This window comes from Triturus cristatus, chromosome 9 (genome assembly GCF_964204655.1).
Source record: "Triturus cristatus chromosome 9, aTriCri1.1, whole genome shotgun sequence".
In the NCBI taxonomy this organism is placed as follows: domain Eukaryota; kingdom Metazoa; phylum Chordata; class Amphibia; order Caudata; family Salamandridae; genus Triturus; species Triturus cristatus.
The window spans coordinates 371,502,302-371,522,821 of NC_140592.1; the positions used below are offsets into that span (position 1 = coordinate 371,502,302).

A 20,520-nucleotide genomic window follows, 5' to 3' on the forward strand; every position below is an offset into this window, starting at 1 on the left:
CAGATGGTCCCAATTCAATTTGTTATTAAAAACATTCCCTAAATAAGTAAAATTGGACACCTTGTCAATGATCTTTTCCTTCCCAACAAATTTCCTTGTTTCGGTTTGGTTAGGACCACATACCATAATAAAAGATTTGCTGAAATTTACTTTTAGGTCCAATGCCATCAATAAATCAGTAAAAGCATCCAAGGCTTTTTGGAGGCTGTTGGCCGTTAAAGCCATCAGAACTGTGTCATCAGCATATGACAACAAGGGAACCGATTTGCCACCTATGCTTGGTAAATCTAGTTGCTGCTCTTACAAAAATGACTCCAAACCATTTGTATATAAAAGGAATAAAAAAGGGGCCAGAATACAACCCTGGCAGAGCCCCTCTGTAGAGGCAATAGGCCTAGTCATCTCTCCCCCAGGACCATAACGAATGGAAACAGTGGTAGACTCATGCAACCTGCGCAGCAGTGTAATAAGGGCTTCCTCAAAGCCCATTTTCTCCATCAGTGTCCACAACGTCCCCGGATTTACTGTATCGAAAGCACTGGCTAAACCCATGAAGTCCAGGTGGATTGACCCCTTCCTGGCCTTTATGTACTTACCCATAATCAGGGACAAGTTGAGGCAGTGTTCATTTGTTCCCATACCCCTCCTGAAGCCATATTGTGTGTTATATATGAGTCCTGAGGCATTAGCCCATGACTCCAGGCGTACAAGAATAACCCCCCCAGGACTTTACATGTGGCATCGATTAATGAAATAGGTCTGTAGCATACAAGTTTATTCCTGTTACCTTTTTTATAGACCAGTACCACTACTGCCTCTTTCCATGATGATGGACTACGACCCACTATTACCGCTTCAAAAACATTAGCCATCAAGGGTGCCCATAATTGGGGATTGCTTTTAAACAAATCCAAGGGTACCCCATCAGGACCTGGGGCTTTCGAAAAAATACCCTTTGCTAAAGCATCCTCAACCTCACATGAAGTCAGGGAAGAGCTAAGTTGGAATGCAGTTTGTAAATTAATTACTATTTCATCTCTTTGCTCTTGTGGTGAAATGCCATTTGTATTGAATATGTTTGTGAAATGAGATTCCCAAACTTCCCACGCAATTGTCAAATCCATACTCCTTACATCATTCGAGAAAAGGGGGTGATTTATGACTTCCCAGAAACTCTTGGAATCCTTAAGAATTCTAGCTCTTTCAAGGTCTTCCCAGGCTAGACTTCTCAGTCCATCCTTCCTCTGCCCAATTACACGTTTGTAGGTCTGTCTTGCATTTTAATTAGAATTTTGTCCTGGGGGATTGTATGCAAGGCTTTCTTAAGATCTTTTTGTGCCCCTGAACACTCTGCGTTGAACCATCTTGTTTCCTAAGGTTCCCTTCTTCTCACTGCTTTTATCTGGTTTTTGGCAACATCTTTACAAATGAATTCAAAGTCCTGTGTGACCACATCTGGATGAGAGTCATGGAATAAACATGCCATAATTTGGCTTAAATTAGTTTTGACAATATTCTCCTCAAATTGTGAGGGATTTATTTTACTCCAATTTAATCTCACCCCTTGGTTGTGGTTATACTGGAGTGGGCAGTCATCACCCTTACCCTCCTGTGCCATTACATGCAGGGAGACAGTAAGTGGGTTGTGATCGCTAACGGGGTTTGGTTCAACCTCAAAACTATTTATCTGTTAGTACTTACCTAATTTAGCCTCCTCTGCTATACCTCTGGGACTCCCTGATCTCTGTGCACACTATACCTTACTTTGGTATAGTATATAGAGCCAGATTACTAATGTTGGTATATGGAAAGTGTTGTGTCATGTTTTTAGCACTAACCCATGTGCATAGTAACATCACTCTTTTCAAAGTACCTGTCATTACACATTCTTGGTTTGAATATTTAAAGCTTAGCGTGTTTGGCAGTTGACCTACTATCAATATTGACTTGCGAGAAAACGGGGTTGATGCATCAAACAATTTTTCCCATTCTGAGTCTGTGGGTAAATGTGATGATACATACTGGCCAAGATTCTTATAAGCCAGACATTTAACCAATCAGTGGCAGAATTGAACACTGAAAATAGTTCAACTATGATTTTAATATTCCAGGGGCTAGATGTATCATGCATTTTACCGGTCGGAAGCGGCCTGATTCGTAGAATTGGGCTGTTTGCGACTGCAAAAATGCATTTTGGTATGTGTCAATCTAAAATGTGTTTCAATAATATGTTACCGAAACGCAGTTTGGATTTGAGAATACATACTGATTTTGTAATGACTGTTTTACCACTGAATTCCGGTAATACTTAACTACCAGTTTAAAACTTGTCCCCTGGGGATCCCTTCCCCTTTTAAGAATGTAAATAAAAATATTGTTTAAGAGTAGCGGTACTACTCTTAAAAATGAAACTGCAAAGTTAATTTTTTTCTTTTAAAATGCATCCTGTTTTTCTTTAAGGAAAACGGGCTGCATCTTAAAAAAAGATTGCTTTATTAAAAAACACTCACAGACATGGTGGTCGGCTGACCTCAATTCCTAATGGGTCACAAATTACGACCTACAGCATTAATATTTATGAGGTAGGTCAAATTGCGACCCATTACAAATCAGTAATTTGCAAAACGACCTATTAGTACATAGGTCGCTTCGTAAATTAGCACACTGGTTGCAAAATTACTGGTTGGAAATTGCGATCAGTATTTTGCGACCAGTTGTACTTACATATAGCCCCAGATGCTTTAAAGTGTATAGAGTAATTCAATCAGATCTAAAACATGCTTCAAAACCCTGCACCTTTTGCACCTTTAATTCAGGCATAAAAACTGGAGGAAACGAAAGGAAGAAGAAACAATATTTTAGTGACATTCCTAAACAGCAAAACTCAAGCAGAATAATCCTAAACCAGTCTTTCTTGCTGCTACATTGTATGACAAAGTTACTTGGGGCCCGATTCACAGAACTAACTTAAGACAAAATCCTAAACTTACTACCATTTTGGTATTCACAGAAGGCACTTACTCATTTTGGTATTCACAGAAGGCACTTACTCATTTCGGTATTCACAGAAGTTAGGAGTCCTAACTTTAGGACTCCTAAATGCCTTCTATAAATACCGAAAGTCTTAAAGTTAGGATTTTTCTCAGTTTAGGAGTAGTAAAGTGAGTCCTAAAGTTAGGTCTCCTAACTTCTGTGAATACCGAAATGAGTAAGTGCCTTCTGTGAATACCAAAATGAGTAAGTGCTTTCTGTGAATACTAAAATGGTAGTAAGTTTAGGATTTTGTCTTAAGTTAGTTCTGTGAATCGAGCCCATTGTGCTTGCCCCTTTAGAAAGAATTAACATTGATTCATTCTCTCTCACTTTCCTGTATTTGAATGCATTTTAGTTTGTGTTTGTGCAGGTGTTTATCAGTGTTTATATATGTACACTGATGAGGGCTGTTTCTCTTTCAGTGGGGTTTTATCAGTTATTATAGGTTTAAACATAAATTAGATAGCCTATACATGACACTTCATTATTTATCATGGAGCATTCTTGGCAGAATGAAAAAGCACAACTGTATTTACCTTCACCACAATCTTCTTATTAGGAATTGGGATAGCCTACCTAGAACATGTAAGTATTTTACCATAACCAACTGGCTTTACTGGGAGAGTTGGTGAATTTCTTACATTGAATATGTGGGTATTTTACCATCACCAGCAGGCTGTACTGGATGCTGCCTGTTGTAGTTTCTGTCCCAGCAATGAACATGTCAAATGTTGATGCCACCAGATTTTCATTACTGAACCCAGGCTCTTTCTGCAAATAAAACAAAAACAGAATAATGATATATTTTGGATAATGAGCTTCAATTATTAGCAATCCCTGTAGCAACTCTGCGACTCTAGGTCCTATAGCTTGAGGTGTCTATTCTTATTTGGTGTTTTAGAGATCATTTCAAGTTTATCTACTGACTTGCCAACATTCAGGTCCTTCAACAACTTTGGGAGTGGAGGGGGGCTGTGTACAAGATAGACTTGCCAGTAACAGGGAACATATTGACTGGGAAAAGAGCCTAGGCAAACCACTCCAAATATGTGTATGCAAGAAAATAAATCTAAGCAATGAATGGTACAATTACATATATGTTGGAAAACATACAAAGTAACATATGTTATTATCCAATTATTTATTCATTGTTAGAAAAAAATTCTCTTTAGGAAAATATATGTAGGTATATACCTGATATTTTTTTGTATTAAAAAATGATATTCCAATGTTGTCAAGTATCTAGATTTACAATAAATACATTGAAGATGGTGGTGGTGAAAGCCTAATATGCAGCAGGAAGTTGTTCCATATTCTTGGTGCCCAGCTGCAGACATCTTACTCTGGGTTTCGTCATTTTAACTCTTTTCCTTTACAGTTGTCCCCTACGTCATCACTTACGGTTGTTGCTCAACCAAGGTGTTCAGTTTTTCTGCCAGGTAGGAGAGGACGGTGGGTGCTGTTCAGCACTACTTTACATGTGAGTCTTGGACGGCTCCTCAAATATTGGTTACCTTAACTTGCTCATTTCTGTTTCTTCTGTCCTCTTTCCTTCCTTACAGTTTGTGTTGCTTTTTCCTGTTTTCTTTTTTTCTACTTGCAAAGTCTCATCACTGGTATGTGCTTTCATCCTACTTACTTCCCTCTCGATTCCTTTTGTACCATGGCCTGGACACTTTTCTGATATTCATATTTCACATTTCTCCTTCTTATGGTATATCACTTCCTCTTTAAAGGCTTTCTGTACATATTCTACATCTGCTGAAAAATCCATATTTTGCTCTATCCCTACTTTTAAGTACTGTGCTATTTCTTTTCTCCTTTTGCTATCTAAGATTATCCTTCAACATCGTGCTAATTATCTGTACATTACCCATTTCAGACTAGGCTAATTGAATTTTCATTTCAGACAATCATCCGCACATTCAACCAAGCCTGCCCCTCTTCATGTCCACAGTTTTCTTAACCATGCACCTCATAAGGACATCTGAGTATTCAATTTTTTTATGATCTTTAGACCGATTTTGAAAAGTGGATTACTCCATCATCCCCAAATCAATCAATCAATCAATCACAGAATTTGTAAAGCGCACCACTCGCCCACGAGGGTCTCAAGGCGCTGAAGAGGAAGGGGGGGGGGTTGTTGCCGCTACTGGTCGAACAGCCAGGTCTCGAGTCGCCTCCTGAAGGTCAGCAGGTATTGGGTCTGTCGTAGGTTCAGAGGAAGGGTGTTCCAGGTCTAGGCGGCGCGGTGGGAGAAGGATCTGCCGCCGGTGGTGGTTCTTCGAATGCATGGGACGGTGGCCAGGGAGAGGTCGGCGGAGCGGAGCTGGCGGTTGGGAACGTAGAAGGAGAGTCGACTGTTGAGGTAGGCTGGGCCGGTCTTGTGGAGTGCCTTGTGTGCGTGGATGAGGAGTTTGAAGGAGATTCTCTTGTCGACAGGGAGCCAGTGCAGGTCTCTCAGGTGGGGGGTGATGTGGCTGTGGCATGGAAGGTTGAGGATCAGGCGTGCAGAGGCGTTTTGGATTCTTTGTAGTCGTTTGATGAGCTTGGCCGGGGCTCCAGCGTAGAGGGCGTTTCCGTAGTCGAGTCTGCTGCTAACTAGGGCCTGGGTGACTGTTCTTCGCATGTCCGTGGGGATCCACCTGTAGATCTTGCGGAGCATGCGGAGCATGCGGAGGGTGTTGAAGCAGGAGGAGGAGACTGCGTTGACTTGCTTGGTCGTGGAAAGAGCGTTGAGTCGAGGATGACTCCCAGGTTGTGTGCGTGGTCGGTAGGTGTTGGGGGTGCCCCCAGGGTCGAGGGCCACCAGGAGTCGTCCCAGGCTGATGGGTTGGAGCCGAGGATGAGGGTCTTTGTCTTGTCCGTGTTCAGCTTCAGTCGGCTGCACTTCATCCAGTCAGTGACGGCCTTCATTGAGGTTGGATTTGGTGGTGAGGGGGTCCTTGGTGAGGGAGAGGATCAGTTGCGTGTCGTCGGCATAGGAGATTATGTTGAGGTCGTGCTGTCGGGCGATGCATGCGAGTCGGGCCATGTATATGTTGAACAGTGTCGGGCTGAGGGATGATCCCTGGGGTATGCTGCAGATGATCTCGGCAGCTTCGGATCGGAATGGGGGAGGCGGACGCTCTGGGTTCTGCCGGAGAGGAAGGAGGTGGTCCATTCCAGGGCCTTGTCTCGGATCCCTGCGTCGTGGAGGCGTGTGCGTAGTGTGCGGTGGCAGACAGTCTTGTAGGCAGCGGAGAGGTCTAGGAGGATGAGGGCCGCCGTCTCACCATTGTCCAGCATTATCCTGATGTCGTCGGTGGCAGCGATGAGGGCGGTCTCGGTGCTGTGGTTTTTGTGGAACCCTGCCTGGGAGGCGTCCAGGATGCTGTTTTCTTTGAGGTATCGGGTGAGTTGACTGTTGACGATCTTCTCGATGACCTTTGCTGGGAACGGAAGCAGGGAGATGGGCCGGAAGTTCTTGAGGTCTTTCCGGTCCGTCTTGGGTTTTTTGAGGAGGGCGTTGATCTCGGCGTGTTTCCAGCTCTCTGGGAAGGTCGCGGTCTCGAAGGGGAGGTTGATGATGTTGCGCAGGTGGGGTGTGATGGAGCTGCTGGCGTTGTTGAAGATGTGGTGTGGAAAAGGATCTGATGGGGAGCCGGAGTGGATTGTGCTCATGGTCTTGATGGTGTCCTCGATGTTCACGTTGGCCCAAGCTGTCAAGGGGTCGTGGTTTATAGGGTGCGGCGGGTCTGGTGTGTCGGGGTCTGTTGGGGACATCCAAGAGTCGAAGCTGTCGTGGATGTCGGTGATCTTGCGGTGGAAGATGGTGGCGAGGGAATCGCACAGTGCTTGCGACGGCGTGATGTCGTTGGAGCTGGGGTTGGAGAGTTCCTTCACGATGGTGAAGAGCTCCTTGCTGTTGTGTGCGTTGCTGTCGAGGCGGTCTTTGAAGAACGTCCTCTAGGCGGATCTGATGAGGTGATGTTGGTGGTGGATGGCGTCTTTTTGGGCTGCGCGGCTGTCCGGCGTCTTCTCGCTGTGCCATTTGTTCTCTAGTTTCCGGCAGGTGCGCTTGGAGGCTAGGAGTTCTGGGGTGAACCAGCTGGCTCTCTTTCTGGTGTATTTGTAGGTGGGTGTTTTCAGCGGGGCTAGGGTGTTGGCGCAGTCATCCATCCATCGTCTGAAGTTGCGGGCGGCAGCGTCGGGTTTGGTGGGGTCGGTGGGTGGGTTGAGTGCGAGGTTTATCTGTAGTTGGTCTTCGGTCATTTTGCCCCAGCAGCGACGGGGGATCTGTTGGGTGCAGTGGTATGCGGCGGGTTTCCGGAAGGTGAAGTGGATGCAGTGGTGGTCAGTCCAGAGGAGTTCGGAGGTGTGGCTGAAGGAGACGTGGGAGCTTGAGGAGAAGACGGCATCGAGCGTGTGTCCAGTGATGTGGGTCAGCGTCGTGATGAGCTGTCTCAGTCCGAGGTTGTCGAGGTTGTCGATCAGGGTGCAGGAGTTGTTGTCGTTGTTGTTCTCCAGGTGAAAATTCAGGTCTCCGAGGAGGATATAGTCGGTGGAGGTCAGGGCGTGCGTGCTGATGAAATCGGCGATGGAGTCGCTGAACTGTGGTCGGGGTCCGGGGGGTCTGTAGACGAGGGTGCCTCTTATGGTGGTGTTGGGGTCCGTCTGGATCTGGAAGTGCATGTGTTCGGCGGTACTGAGAGAGTCGCCAGTGCTGCTCGAGACCCTGATGGTGTTTTTGTGGACGATGGCGATTCCTCCTCCGGCTCCGTTGGTGCAGTCTCTGCGGGTGATATTGTAGCCATCGGGGATGGCTATGGCGATGTCGGGTGCGGAGGAGTCGTTCATCCAGGTCTTTGTCAGGAAGGCGACGTCCGGTGATGAGGTGTCGAGTAGGTCCCAGAGCTTGACGGCGTGTTTGCGCGCGGAGCGGGGGTTAAGTACAATGCATCAGAGCTGGTTGAGGTCCTCCTTGGCGGCTGTCTCGGCGGCTCTTGAGGCAGGTGTAGCTGCAGTTCCGGCAGGTGAAGGGACCATGTGTGCGTTTCGGGGCAGCCTTGACGCAGGTAATGGTCCGTCCGGGGTTGAGAGCGTGGAGTGTGCTGGCATCGTATTGGCGTCGGTTGTTGTGGCGGGCGCAGGGGGTGCACAGAACAAGGGTTCTGGCACTGGGCGCGGTCCAGGCATGGACGGGCGCAGACGGGCTTGCCTTAGGCCAACATATATCGGGAGGTGGGAGGGAGGAGCAGCTGGGAGGCGGGAGGCAGGGGCAGCGAATGGGCAGTGAGGGGGCGGGGCCGCAGGGGACGCAGCAGCGGGAACGGGAGCAGTGAGGGAAGGTAAGCGGGCACGATCAGGGGGTAAGGGGTACAGAAGGCAAGACAGGTACAGTCAGGCAAGGGGAACAGAAGCAAAACCGGGCAACAGCAGTACGGAGTAGATAGCAACAGGGGGCAGGGGGGGTACAGAGGCAAAAACGAGCACAATCAGGGGACAAGGGGTACAGAAGGCAAAACGAGTACAGTCGGGCAAGGGGAACAAAAGCGAAAGAAAACGGGCAAGGAGAAGGCAGGCACAGGGGGGATACAGACAGCAGCAGTATAGAGTGGACAACAACAGAATACAAACCTAAGGCCTACCACTGGCCACCAGGGATGAGGCGCAGGTGGTAGCCTGCGGGTGGAGGAGGGCCTCAACTTCAACCAGCAGCGGCAGCTAGGGCAGGGTCAGGAACACAGGCGGCGCTGTAGCGGAGGGGGAGCGACCTACCAGGCAAGGTCAAGGGTCGCACTCCTCACCGCGCAGCGGCCGCCATATATGGGGAGGTGGGAGGGAGGAGCAGCTGGGAGGCGGGAGGCAGAGGCAGGGGCAAAATATTACTTCTCTCAGTATTTAATAATCTGTTCCCTTTTCTAGTCTTATTCTTATGTCTCCACTTTTTCTTCTGTTTCTCGTTTGAATGGTCATTTTACCAAATTTAGCAGCCTGATCTTCAGGCTCTCGGCTGAGGCTCATTCTGGCTCCCGTTTCAACTCCCAGTGGGACTCCATACCAGGGTGGCCCTGAGCCAACTGGAGCCATTTCCAACTTGAGGAAGGGGAAGTGAAGGTGGCCTGAAGATTGTTGCCATGTCATGAGTTCTGCTGCAGCAGTATCATTACTAAGCCTTTCTCTGTGTGCAGTCACACATGTAATCAATGTGAATAATCCAAAACCCACCCCACACAGACAGCGATGTCTTTTTGCGAGGCCTGGGTCAAAAATGTGAAGCTGGTCTCTTCACCGGAAAAGAACTTGTTTCAAAGTTTTAAGACATACTCTGCAAGGAAAGAAAAAAAGCAGCAGATCAATCTGGCTCATCATTAATAGCGCAGTTTTGCCTTAAAATCTGTAAATAAATGTGGTAAGGGGCACTGAAAAAGGGCAGTGCCAAGGGAATACTGACCCCTCTGGCCAATCCTTTTATGTACCTGCTCACTGGGAGAAATGTAGCGGCAGAAGGGGATTGTGAGGCGCTGGAGGACAATCAGGAAGGGGACACATACCCTGTTCACCATAGCTTAACCAGGGCTGTGGTGATGTGTGCAGTCCCACCTGGGGTTCTGGAAGGGGGTCGGTCTTGGAAAGTCGGTTCTGGAGGGAAAAGACAAGTTTGTCAAGGTTTCCTGTCTCTACTGCAGGGCCCCCAAGTCAACCAGCGTGTCAAATTTGTCAGTGGACTTTAACAGGTGAACAATGCTGATTTCTACTGTTGCAGGGATTCTGCACATATACAGAACTACGCGCAAGAAACCAGGACCTCAGTGTACAGTGGTGTACCAACCGCTCACTTTAGTGCCCGGAACCCCAATCCGACTAGCTATAGTGTCTCATTTGTTCTCCGTACTACAGCGAAGCTACCAATGATTAGACATCCTAGAACATGCAACTCAGACTCTCTCAGTAATCGCGGGAGCAAGAACACTCTTTCATCAACTCACTTATACTTGTCCACAACATAAGTAACCAGAGACACAATATAGTTTAAAATGTTTATTTTAACTAATGTGCTCTATAATGCAGTACACAAGCCAATACTAGCAGCAAACTGCATAAACTGAATATAGTGAGCATTGTTACAATTCCATAAAATATGAACGGGGAGATCACTTTATAAAGCTAGTGGAAAAAAGGCCTAATGTGCCTTGCCAACCTCCCCGTGCTAGGAACTAGTTTATTATAATTATAGAGGACCTCTGGGCTTTGTCAGGGGGACCCCATACCTCCGAGTAAAGAGTTACATCTCCGGACAAGCACAGCTCTTCTTCTCTGAAAGGTTTTCTTTGAGTGCCTTAACATGCCTGGAATGCAATATTAAAAGCACCGGATTTTCAGTAGTGCACCTGTGGCAGTATTATGTCTAACATGCGTGGGACTGACCAACAGCAGATTAACGGAGCACATTATTTTTTGACCTTGAACACGCTGTGCAGACAGAGCCTCAGAGTACAGCAAGAGAAGTGAAAGGTAGGCGGTTCTCATGTGAGCGTGCACAGGCAGAGGAGTTGTGCAAAACAGATGCCTGTAGAAACGTGTGCAAAAGCGGCAACATGGCAGCCACGCTTACACTAACTTATACTAACTTAGCAACGTACGCAGTGAATCCATAACCTCACTACACCCTCCCCTTTGTTAAGTCCATCGCATATAGTCATAGGACGAACACAGAGTTCAGGAAGTATAAGCAGAGTTCAAGAGCATCTATAGTCCATTGAATTTAGAGAGATAGGAGAAAAATGGGAAAAATGTCATTAAGGCTTAGAAATATTTGCCAAAAAACCATATACCATATATATATATAATTTAAAAAAAAGCAAAGATGAGCGCCAGAACAAGCATTCGTGATCTTCACAGGTGGGTGCATCTAGCACCATCGTAGGACAACTTGCGTGATATTCAATGTAACTACGTTGTAGGAAATCCTGCACCGCCGCACAGATATCCTATTGTGCCAACACTCCAAGCGCAGCCGCGCATGCCATAAAACCAACTCAGGAGTATTCTTGCTCATTTGCCACTAAGGGACTCATCAACAGGTCGTAATCCGGGTCGGGTGATGACGTATTGGAGAGGCAGAGATCCAACGCCCATTGAAAGGAGCATTCCAACCATGAAAAGACGGGTTGCACGCAAGTGTAGTACGCAAAACGGAAAGACAGTCTATAAGCCACGCTGAGAGTAGCCAGTGGCAGCGTGCCATAGCATTCAAGCATCCGGTCGCACAGCAATTGTAACCGGTCTTGGTGATGTAGGACCACAAGCGGTGCATCCATTGCATATTAGGCAAATTAATAGAAGGTCTCCAGCGGCTACGGTGAGCAATAGTGGTAATCCTCCAAAGCCGCTGGAAAAAATAGAATGAATAAAGGCCGGTATTACACCAAATATAGTCTGAAATGAAGTCACAAGGCCAGAGCCCACACATTTAAAAAAATGCACTTGGCCATGTGTATCAGACGCATTGAAGATACGATGAATTAGTTCACCGAAATGTTGTGGGAGGTTTGTATATAAAAGGGCTTGAATCTCAGAATTTGTACTCGCTATCAGCAGGACAAATGTCTTGCGCGCACAAGTGAGCGGCACCTCCTGTTGGAACAATAACGCTTTTATTCTGCTCAACTTATTGAAGTCTATTTTTAAAGTTGGGACGCAAGGCCAAATTGAGGTATCGAGGTTCCCATGCAGGGGTGGGAAAAGCAAATTTTTACAGCAAACCATGAGGTATGAAACTGTTACAATGTACGGTATGCCGGCAAGCAAGAGCAACATTCTTCGTTATTCAAAAGAAGATAGCTACAATTAGAAAGCAGCGTGAAAATGGGCTTAATAGCTGGTACTGGAACACCTTTTAAAACACAGGCAAGATTCGGGGCCGTAACATTGCAAGCCCCGTGTATCTGTATGTTTTTGCAGACAAGGGAACGACCTAATGCAGAGTCACAAGATTCCCCTATAAGGTATACTTCCCTGTCATCTCGCAAACATCTGTATGTAAAAGGCAAGGACCACACTTCATGGAGGAAAGCGCTGCCCAGGGGTGTATAACGACCTATTGGGTAATGCTTCATGCACGAGGTAAATTTAAACAAAGAAAATGGTAAAGAGATAACCCCATGGATGAGCCAAACAGCGGAGTCAGTTTCAGCCACGGAGAATGGTAAAGGGTCAATCTTCTCAATATGTAAAAGCGTGTATGTTGCATCCTTCATGGACATAAACTGTTGTTTGTCTGTTAAATTAAATGGTAAAAATAAGGCTGTTGCGTTTAATAAATTCCATGGAACCTTCCCCATTTTCAAAGTTTGCAAAGTCCATGCAAACTGCATCACAGAACGTAACTGATTTTGACCATGATACAACACAAATGCATCCTATTGTACAATATCAACAACAGATGAAACAATATTATCTAATGTGTAAATGCGAGAAGACAGTGTGTTAATACTATTGTCAACAACGGCAAGAACCTTTTCTAGAATAGTTTGATCTATTTCTCTTAAACGTGACACAGCTTCAATTTGAGAAAGCTTCCAGATTTCATTGCAAGCTGCGTAAATAAATCTTTGTCCTGGGACCAGAAGGGCCTTTAATAAAATCAGCTAAGTCAATGTTACTGGACAACAGCGATAGGTGTTGATTAACTGACGCTAGGGACAAGTGTTGTAACCAATTTTGACACAATTTTCCCACAGAATAAGAGGTAACCGAATGTGCATCAGCAAAACGTGGATCTAATCTATCTTGTTTGTAACCAGGGACCCTGTTATAAAAACGTAATTGGCAAGCATCAGCAGCCGTCTGCCAAACTAACCATCCCAGTGTGTCTAAATATTAAACGTAACATTCTGGACTAAAGCTTGCAGTTCCTCAACTGAATTATCAGTATGCATACTCCAGTTCTGATATAGGGCCAACCTAGGAATGGTCGGGCATTCATCTGTTTCATAGTCGCTAAACCAAAACAGGTGGTTTGATAAATCGAATCATTTAAAAATAGAATTTGTGCTGGAAAGAGACACGTGCGATGTAAAGCTTCAGTGCCGCGAACCTGCCAGGACCTAGAACCCCAGACACATTTCAAATCAACGGTAGCCTTCCAATGTTCATAGCCACCTAGTGATAAGTTATGTGTAAACGAATTGGAATACAACAATTTTGTGTGAGTTAACATCACTTTGGAAGTAGATGACATGTTTAATTTAAAATAAAAGGACCCTGAATTGGACCTGCCAAAATCTGTACAATAAGTGAACTTTTTCAAGAGGGATTTGGAGCTGCCTGTTAATGGAGATGGGCAATGTTCCCATTGTGTGTAATTAAAAAAACATTTCTAAATGTATTAGTCTCATGCAGGTAGTGATGTCCAAAATGCTGGTAACAATATAATCCGGCATAATTTGCAGTATTCAAATACAAATCTTCAGCATCAAAGGCAGCCTAAAACTTCAAATCTGAAAATAAGGATTGCACAGCTTGCACATCCCAATCATCTGAAGGAATGTTCTGTTTATCTACTTCACCCATTGAAACACGAAGTACATTTGGTACATTAATAACCTCTGTCGGACCATGAATTTGGAAATTCACAGCATCCCAGACTATGCCATCAGCAACTGCAAAGGCAGAGATGTTAACAAAAGTCTGGTCCTGTTTCATGATGTAAGACGACGAGTGGGGAGCCAAAGTTCCAGTTACCAACTGAGCAGCAGAGCGTTCTGGTAAGTAGTGACCATTGATGAGTAAGAAAAAAACCAATGGACATGAACAAAAAAAATCAGGAACAACACCAACCAGATGTACGTCCAAGGAGGGACCAAATAAGTCTGTTTAAACCAGGAGACAAAATTACTGAATGTAATAGGGCCAAATGATGAGGTGGATGTCGAGTCAAAAGAAAAACATGACTGGTTGAGTATAGTTGGTTGCAAACCAGGCAACGACTTGCTTGTTGGATAAGCATATTCAGTCTCCTCGGTACAGGGGGAAGTGGATGTTATGAGCAAGGGATTAGTAACAGAGTCCATCTCGATGGCACTGGTCGGTTTGTGCGGACACGCCAATCACAGGATTCCTCGAAATCACTGGACATGATGCAGCAGGTGTTATGCTATTCAGGATCGGCCAGATGTTGTAGCTTGACATTGTCCACTGAGATGTATCTGTTGTCTTTGCGACCAGGAAGTGGTGGTAAGATGACTGTACGAGTTCCCTTCGCGCCAGGCACTGGAACCTGTGCACGATAAGAGGGGCCAAATTCTGTTTTGTTCTCCACCTTCTCTCGGACCAGATCTCCAACTCTGGGTAGCCAGCCTGCTACCGGAATCTGTAGTGCGGCATCAATGGCAGAGGGTAAATGGTCTTTTGCAAGACTGTCACGGGTTTCTTGTAAGTCCTGTAACATTGTAGAATGAATATCTACGTCAAAGGGTGCAGCTGCCGCAGCCATATCTAGACCATCAAGGTCCGGAACAAACATTTGTATGCCAAAGAGCATTTTGTACGTGGCCCTCCCACCCAGAGATCTTCTAGGGAGATTATTAAGTGCACTTTGTATGTTGTACAAGTGGGCTAGCCAGTTCCTGCCAGTACCTAAGACTCTAGCTGTCAAGGGTTGCTTTAAGTCACGGTTCATTAGCTCCACAACTGATTTGCCCTCAGGCCTGTATGGAGACGAATATTTCACCTGCACCCCCAAAGACGGCATAGCATCCTTGTACGCCTTAGAGGCGAACGCTGGACCCTGGTCAGAATGGAAGGTGCCACATGCAAGAATTCCCACAAAGACACGCAAATCCCTGATGACATTTCGAGCATCAGCACTGCGTTATGGCCAAACCCACACGAAACGTGTGCACGAATCAGCTGCAACTAAGATGTATCTGAAGAAAAAGGACCGCAGTAATCAAGATATACACAGCCGAAAGGCTTATTAGAAATGCAGAGTTGTGTCAGTGGCGGTCTTGTGACTGTAGAGGGTTTAATCTGTTGACAAATGTCACAAGAAAGCACATCATTACGGGTTTGTTTATATAAACCACGCCACCAGTAACGTTTCTGCAAAATAGAAACCGTCGCAGACACTCCAGCATGTGCTAAAGCCATGCCTTCATGCGTGGCTGTTATCAATGAAAGTCTGCGGTCAGTGTTGGGAATTAACCTATCATCAACATCATTAATTATGACATATGGAAATTTGTCTGGACTTAAATGATAAGAGTAATTTGAAGGGATCCCTTGAGGGTAATTACCACCCTTCTCAGTAGCAGCGATTGCTGCCAAGATGTCATTATCAATCTGAGTCATGGATCTTGTAACGGCTGAAATTAGACACGTGCCTACTGCAGACTTGGCTGCTTCATCGGCCAAGCTATTGCCGACAGTGTGCTTGCCAACACGTTGATGGTCAAGAGTATATATAACATTTGTGAGTGGCAGATGTTGTTTGTGATCGGCCACTCGAACCCAAAGCATCTTATACTTAATTGTGCTGCCTTTGGAATCAAGATAGTCATTCTGAGACCAAAAGAATAAGTGGTCATTGAAAGACTGAACACAGTAATAGGAATCACTTACAATGAGTATTCACATTAGGATCGGCAAACTCTAGTGCAAGCACCAAAGCGCGCAGCACGGCCAATTGGGTGGTACAGTCTCCTAGTGCCTGTGTATGCACAACACTGGACTTGAACTCACCGTTCTTCATGGTACCTACCACAATTGCACAGGCCGCCAAATATGCATGCTTAGAATCTGTAGCCGGTTGCGCTGAACCATCGGTATAAATGATACAATCGTACTCCTCAAGTGAGCGCATAGACAGAGGAGGAGGATGAACAAATTCATACTGCAAGAACTCCTGTTTCTGTAGCGAGGAGTCAAAGATAAAGGTGACATCAGGAGATGTCAAAGAAGTTGCCCACTGTATCCAACGAGGATATAAAGCCTTAGAGTTTGGTACACTTGCCTTTTTCACTGCTTCAAGTGCAGGGTACGGTGTTACGACTAAAATGCGTGTACCCTGTGCTAGTGCGCGTTCCATCAGGATCGCCATCTGCACAGCTATTAAGACTTTTTCAACAATGGAAAATCGCATCTCGGCAGAAGTGTATAAATGTGATTTTTAAGCAATAGGTACTGTGTCGCCTTCATTAAACGTCAAGTAAGTGAAACCCACTGCCCCAGGCACTATTCTTATCACCAGGTTTGTGCGGTTATCAAGTGTTAACAAGTATTTAGATTCTAGAAGATCAGACTGCAAAGTTTGCAGGATAGCTGAATGTCCCGGAAGCCAGTAGGCTTTTGAAAATGTTGGTTGTATCAAGGCATAAAGAGGCTTGAAACGCTGGGCATATTCAGGAATGTAAGTAACATGCGCATTTCTCCAGAAAGTGAGGCGCCAAGCCACTACCCTCGTTATTTTTTTTTATTTTTTTTGAAAAACCTTTATTGACATTTCAATCAATAACAAGTATGGGCCTACAACCCCCCGGGGCCGGCCGCTAAGCAATCAGAGCAACAAAGAACAAATGTAAACACAGGCAGCACCTCGGGGAGCAGAATCTTCATGCTAATACAGTCTGGCCAGTGAACAGCGCAGGTAGGACACCAGGAGAAAAAAGGGTTTTCATTTTATAATGGAACAAGACAGAAGGATCAGGTGCCAAACAATTTCCCAACAGCGATAAAAGGCAGGCAGAATAATAGACGTAAGCAATAAACAGCAATCTATTGGATCAATGGCGCAGACACAGGAAATTCAGGATGGGGAAGATTATCATAAACAGTTGCGCCTGCAGTCCCCCGCTCGAACGCCCAGAAAACACCCCGGAAATTGTGGCACACATGAAAAGGCAACGAGTCACAACAAAGGAGGTGTATCACGCTGATCCCAGAAAAGAAAAAACAAGAAGAATCAGAGAAGAAAAAGGAGGCCATGGAAAAAGGAGGTGAAAGACTAAAGGATCCCCTCCCCCAACCCCCCACCCTGCACCTCTGCAGATGAGTACGGCCCCCCCCCCCAGCAGTGTGCCTGTCGCCCTGGAACTAGACCCGAAATATAGAAGAACAGGGAAAAAGAAGTAAGAAAAGAACCCCACCAGACGGGGGGGTAGAGAAAGTGTTAATAAACTGGAGGAGGGCCTTCAAAACATACCCCCGGCTTCTCCCTCCCGCACGGTAAGTTTTCCCCAAAGCAAACAATAAGCAGCACAAAATCGACCATATCAAAGAAAGATGGGGAGCATTATGCACCTATTATGCTAATAGCTATGCCATGAGAGCAACTACCCTCGTTATTGAGTTCATAGCCCAAGAACAAAACTGTATACTCATACTCTATAATGTGTGATTTTGCAAAGTTGAATTTGCAACCGTAGTCCGCAAACAAAACAATGATGCGGTCGACTCGGCAGAGATGCGCCCATAATTCGTCGTCCGTGAGATAAATATCATCAAAGTACGAGTACGCATCTGGGTCTTTGCTGTCTAACAAAGAGACAACACATGTGCGGTGAAAACGCCGGGGCTGTTTTTATAGCCCATAGCTAAACGCCAAAATTGTTTTTGTTTACCACCGGCAGTAAAGGCGAGCCATTGACTGCTTCCCGGTGACAGATTATGACTAAAAAAGCCATTGGAAATGTCAAGTGTAGTTTTATATTTTTTACGAACAAGACTGTCTACAAGAGCAGAACTATGGGTATTCTGCACCGCAAAAGTACGACAATGGGTGTTCAAATGCTGATAATCAAAAACTATGCGGTACGACCCATCGGGCTTGGTAACGGTAAAAAGGGGGTTATTCATTGGTGACACACATGTCTCAATCACTCCTTGATACTCTAACTGTGTCAGAATCTCAGAAACTGGACCTTTTGCTTCCTGCCGGAGGGGATATTGAGGTTGCAGCTGAGGCATAGACAGCAAGGGTATCTAGTGGGGTGGTGAGTCTTTATCTCATCCCACATGTGTAGGGTACAGAGCCGGTGCACGCACCAAAGCCCACTCTTCAGCAAAACTGTTCATGCCCCTTGGAGACATTACGTGAAAAACTTGAAAGTATCACCTCCTCCCCCTTAGGAGCAGAGAGAACAAATGGTGGCGGCCAGTCCGTCTCTGCTAAGAAAATGTCGTAAGAATCCCTGTAATGATACGCTGTACGCCACCTTCAATTGAAATGAAAATGAAATTAAGTACATTTATAAAGCGCATGGCTACCTGGGGGCCTCCCAGCGCTGGGTTAACTGCACGGACGGGATGAGGAAGATTAGGGAAACAGGAGCGTTTTCAATTGTCTTCGGAAGGCCAGGTGGTTAGGCTCACTTCGCAGCCGGAGAGGCAAGGCATTCAAAAGTTTGGCTGCATTAAAGGAAAAGAGGCGCCCTCCGCTTCGGGCCCTTTTAATTTTCGGGATTGAAACCAGGTGAAGATCATTAGAGCAGAGATTCCTGTTGGCTTTGTAAGGCCGAATTAAGGGTGCTAGGAGAGGGGGGGCATACCCTTGAAGGGTTTTGTGTACAATGCAGAGGGCTTTGAAGTTTACCCTCTCCTTCACTGGCAGCCAGTGCAGTGAGCGAATAGAAGGTTTGGCAGAAGAACGATTGGGTGCGCCTGAGAGCAATCTGGCTGCACAGTTTTGAATCTTTTGGAGTTTAGTCATCACTAATGCTGGAGCGCCCAGAAAAAGGGCATTACTATAATCAATCCTAGAAAGTATCAGGAACTGAATCAGGATTTTCTTGGCCAAAGGGGGGAGGAGAGGCAGCACTTTCCTTGTCATTCTGAGCAGGCCAAAACAGGTGGCCACTGTTTTCCTCACCTGCACTTTGAACAACAGATCCTGGTCAAGCCACATGCCTAGGCTCTTTATTTCAGTTTTGAAAACAGGAAGGGGGCCCATAAACGCTGGCCATGAGGACTCCAATATAGAGGGTGGGGGGTTGCCCAGAATCATAACCTCCGTCTTATCCCCGTTTAGCTTCAGCTGGGAGGCCGTCATCCACTTATAGACCTCAGATAGACAAAAGAAGAGGGCCTTAGTCTGATGAGTCATTTGGTTGAGGGCCACAACTAGTTGGGTATCATCGTCATATGTTACCATTTGAATTCCAAATGGCGCTATAATGACTGCCAGGGGGGCCATGTATATATTAAACAGGGTAGGACTTAGCGACGATCCCTGGGGGAAGCCACATAGCAGAGATTGGGGTGGCGAGCTCATGTCTCCCTCAAAGACCTGGAAAGCTCGGTCCTCCAAGAAAGAGCAGAGCCATTTCAGGGCCAAGCCACCAATTCCAACTTTTTTGAGATGGTGTATCAGAATCAAATGGTTTACCGTATCGAATGCAGCACTTAGGTCGAGAAGAATGATTGCTGCAGAGCCTCCAGCATCTACAATCTTTCTACCCTCTTCCACCACAGCCACCAGGGCAGTCTCCGTGCCCTGTCGTGGGCGGAATCCTGTCTGTGAGGGATGTAGAGCCCCATACAAGTCCAAAAATGAAGAGAGCATAGAGTTCACATATTTTTCTGTGATTTTGGCGATTCCCGGGAGAAGGGAAATAGGGCGATAGTTACCTAGCTCTTCAGGATTTAAATTAGGTTTTTTCAGCAGTGGCTTCACCATAGCCCTTTTCCATTTCGGGGCACTATACCTGTATAAAGTGATGCATTAATCACCTCTGCAGCAATAGGAGCGATAATAGGTGTTCCCTTAACCAGAATGTTCATAGGTGCCGGGTCTCTGAGGGAGCCGCTTTTAACCTGGGAGAAAAGTGTCAGAAGCAATTCTGAAGGCAGAGGGGGAAAGGAGTCCAGCGTCTGATCAGGGAGGAGGACACCTTTATCATCACATGTGGTCTCAGCATCGGGCATGGATTGCACTATGTTATACATTTTAGTGCTGAAGAATTCTGTCAGTTTGCTACAGCGTTTCCCTGACAAATCAGGAGCGATAGAGGGGACGGGAATTTTCATGAGTTTTTTAATAATCATAAAGGTTTCTCTCGAAGAATTAGAGGCCTGATGAATCCTCTCTTCATAGAACAAAGCTTGTGCCTTCTTTATTCCTGCTCTATATTTGCTGATAGCTTTCCTATATTCAGTCTTCTTACTGTCGGAGAAATCCCTTCTCCACCTCCTTTCAGGAACTTTACAGCATTGTTTAAGAGCACGTAGTTCCGCAGAATACCAGAACTATGTCATAGAGTCTATCTGGGGGAGCCACTCGAGTGTCAGTGGTCTCAACTGTAATATAAGTGTCAGTTGCTGTTGCCTCCAGAAACGGACGCAGTGCTTTCCGCACTATTGTAACCTCCGCTGCGCTGTCTAGCAGTGTTACTGCCCATGTTAAATTCAGGAGGCGGGTTCTCACCATCTGTGGCATATTTTGCTGTTAAAGCTGCAACTTTTTTTTTCTGAAACTGTGGGCGCTGACGTGGAAAATGGTCTTGTTTT

General features: G+C 45.8%; 1 protein-coding gene across 5 annotated transcripts in view; it reads right to left on the reverse strand.

The window, feature by feature from the left end:
- LOC146797969 (cytochrome P450 2B19-like) overlaps nt 1-20,520 on the reverse strand; it is a 500,784-nt gene that overhangs the window by 166,947 nt on the left and 313,317 nt on the right. For all 5 annotated transcript variants that reach the window (XM_085625186.1, XM_085625188.1, XM_085625187.1 and 2 more), the window contains one exon: nt 3,675-3,804. In XM_085625186.1, coding sequence (XP_085481312.1) covers nt 3,675-3,804 — 130 coding nt within the window. The remainder of the gene's footprint in view (nt 1-3,674; nt 3,805-20,520) is intronic.